A 578-nucleotide genomic window follows, 5' to 3' on the forward strand; every position below is an offset into this window, starting at 1 on the left:
TTGCTGCTGCTGTCGCTCCCTGCGACGCACGCGAGAGCTGCGGCGGCTACGATGATGTCTACCCGGGTGGTGCCGTCTGCTGCGTCTGCTGCTGCTGCTGCTGCTGCTGCTCTTTCTGCTGCTGCTGCTGCTGCTGCTGCTGCTCTTTCTGCTGCTGCTGTGGCGTCGATGCTTCCGGCGAGAGAGGAAAACGCTGCGGCCCCTTCTGTCTGCTGCTGCCCGCCTGGCTGGACTGCTGCTGCTGCTGTTGCTGCTGCTGCTGTTGCTGCTGCTGCTGTGCTTCCTGCTGCTGGCGTGCTTCCTGCTGCTTTGCTTGTGCCGCAACGAACGAGCAGCAGACCACTTGCTGCTGCTGCTGCTGTTGCGCCTGCTGCTGCTGCTGTGCATGGTTCTGCTGCTGAGGCTGCTGCTCCTGCTCCTGCGTCTATGTTTGTTGGTTCTGTTGCTGCGTCTGCTGCTGCTGCTTCTGCGGCTGTGTCTGCTGCTGCTGCTGCTGCTGCTGCTCCTGCTGCTGCTGCTGCTGCGCGCATCAAGGCCACCCGAATGGCTGCTATGCGTCAGCCCCATATGAACTGCTG

The 578-nt window shown here is 62.6% G+C and overlaps 2 protein-coding genes across 2 annotated transcripts in view; both read right to left on the reverse strand.

The window, feature by feature from the left end:
- EMH_0005940 (uncharacterized protein) overlaps positions 1 to 530 on the reverse strand; it is a gene marked incomplete at both ends in the record, with an annotated part of 3,921 nt that extends 3,391 nt beyond the window's left edge. The window contains one exon of the mRNA XM_013497364.1: positions 1 to 530. Within this exon, the coding sequence (XP_013352818.1) occupies positions 1 to 530 (530 nt within the window).
- A 27-nt stretch (positions 531 to 557) lies between these two features.
- The window catches only part of EMH_0005950 (uncharacterized protein), a gene marked incomplete at both ends in the record, with an annotated part of 11,994 nt that continues 11,973 nt past the window's right edge, over positions 558 to 578 (reverse strand). Inside the window, one exon of the mRNA XM_013497365.1 lies at positions 558 to 576. Coding sequence (XP_013352819.1) covers positions 558 to 576 — 19 coding nt within the window. The remainder of the gene's footprint in view (positions 577 to 578) is intronic.

The sequence above is a fragment of the Eimeria mitis genome, genomic scaffold (genome assembly GCF_000499745.2).
Source record: "Eimeria mitis Houghton genomic scaffold, Emh_scaff263, whole genome shotgun sequence".
Taxonomy (NCBI): domain Eukaryota; phylum Apicomplexa; class Conoidasida; order Eucoccidiorida; family Eimeriidae; genus Eimeria; species Eimeria mitis.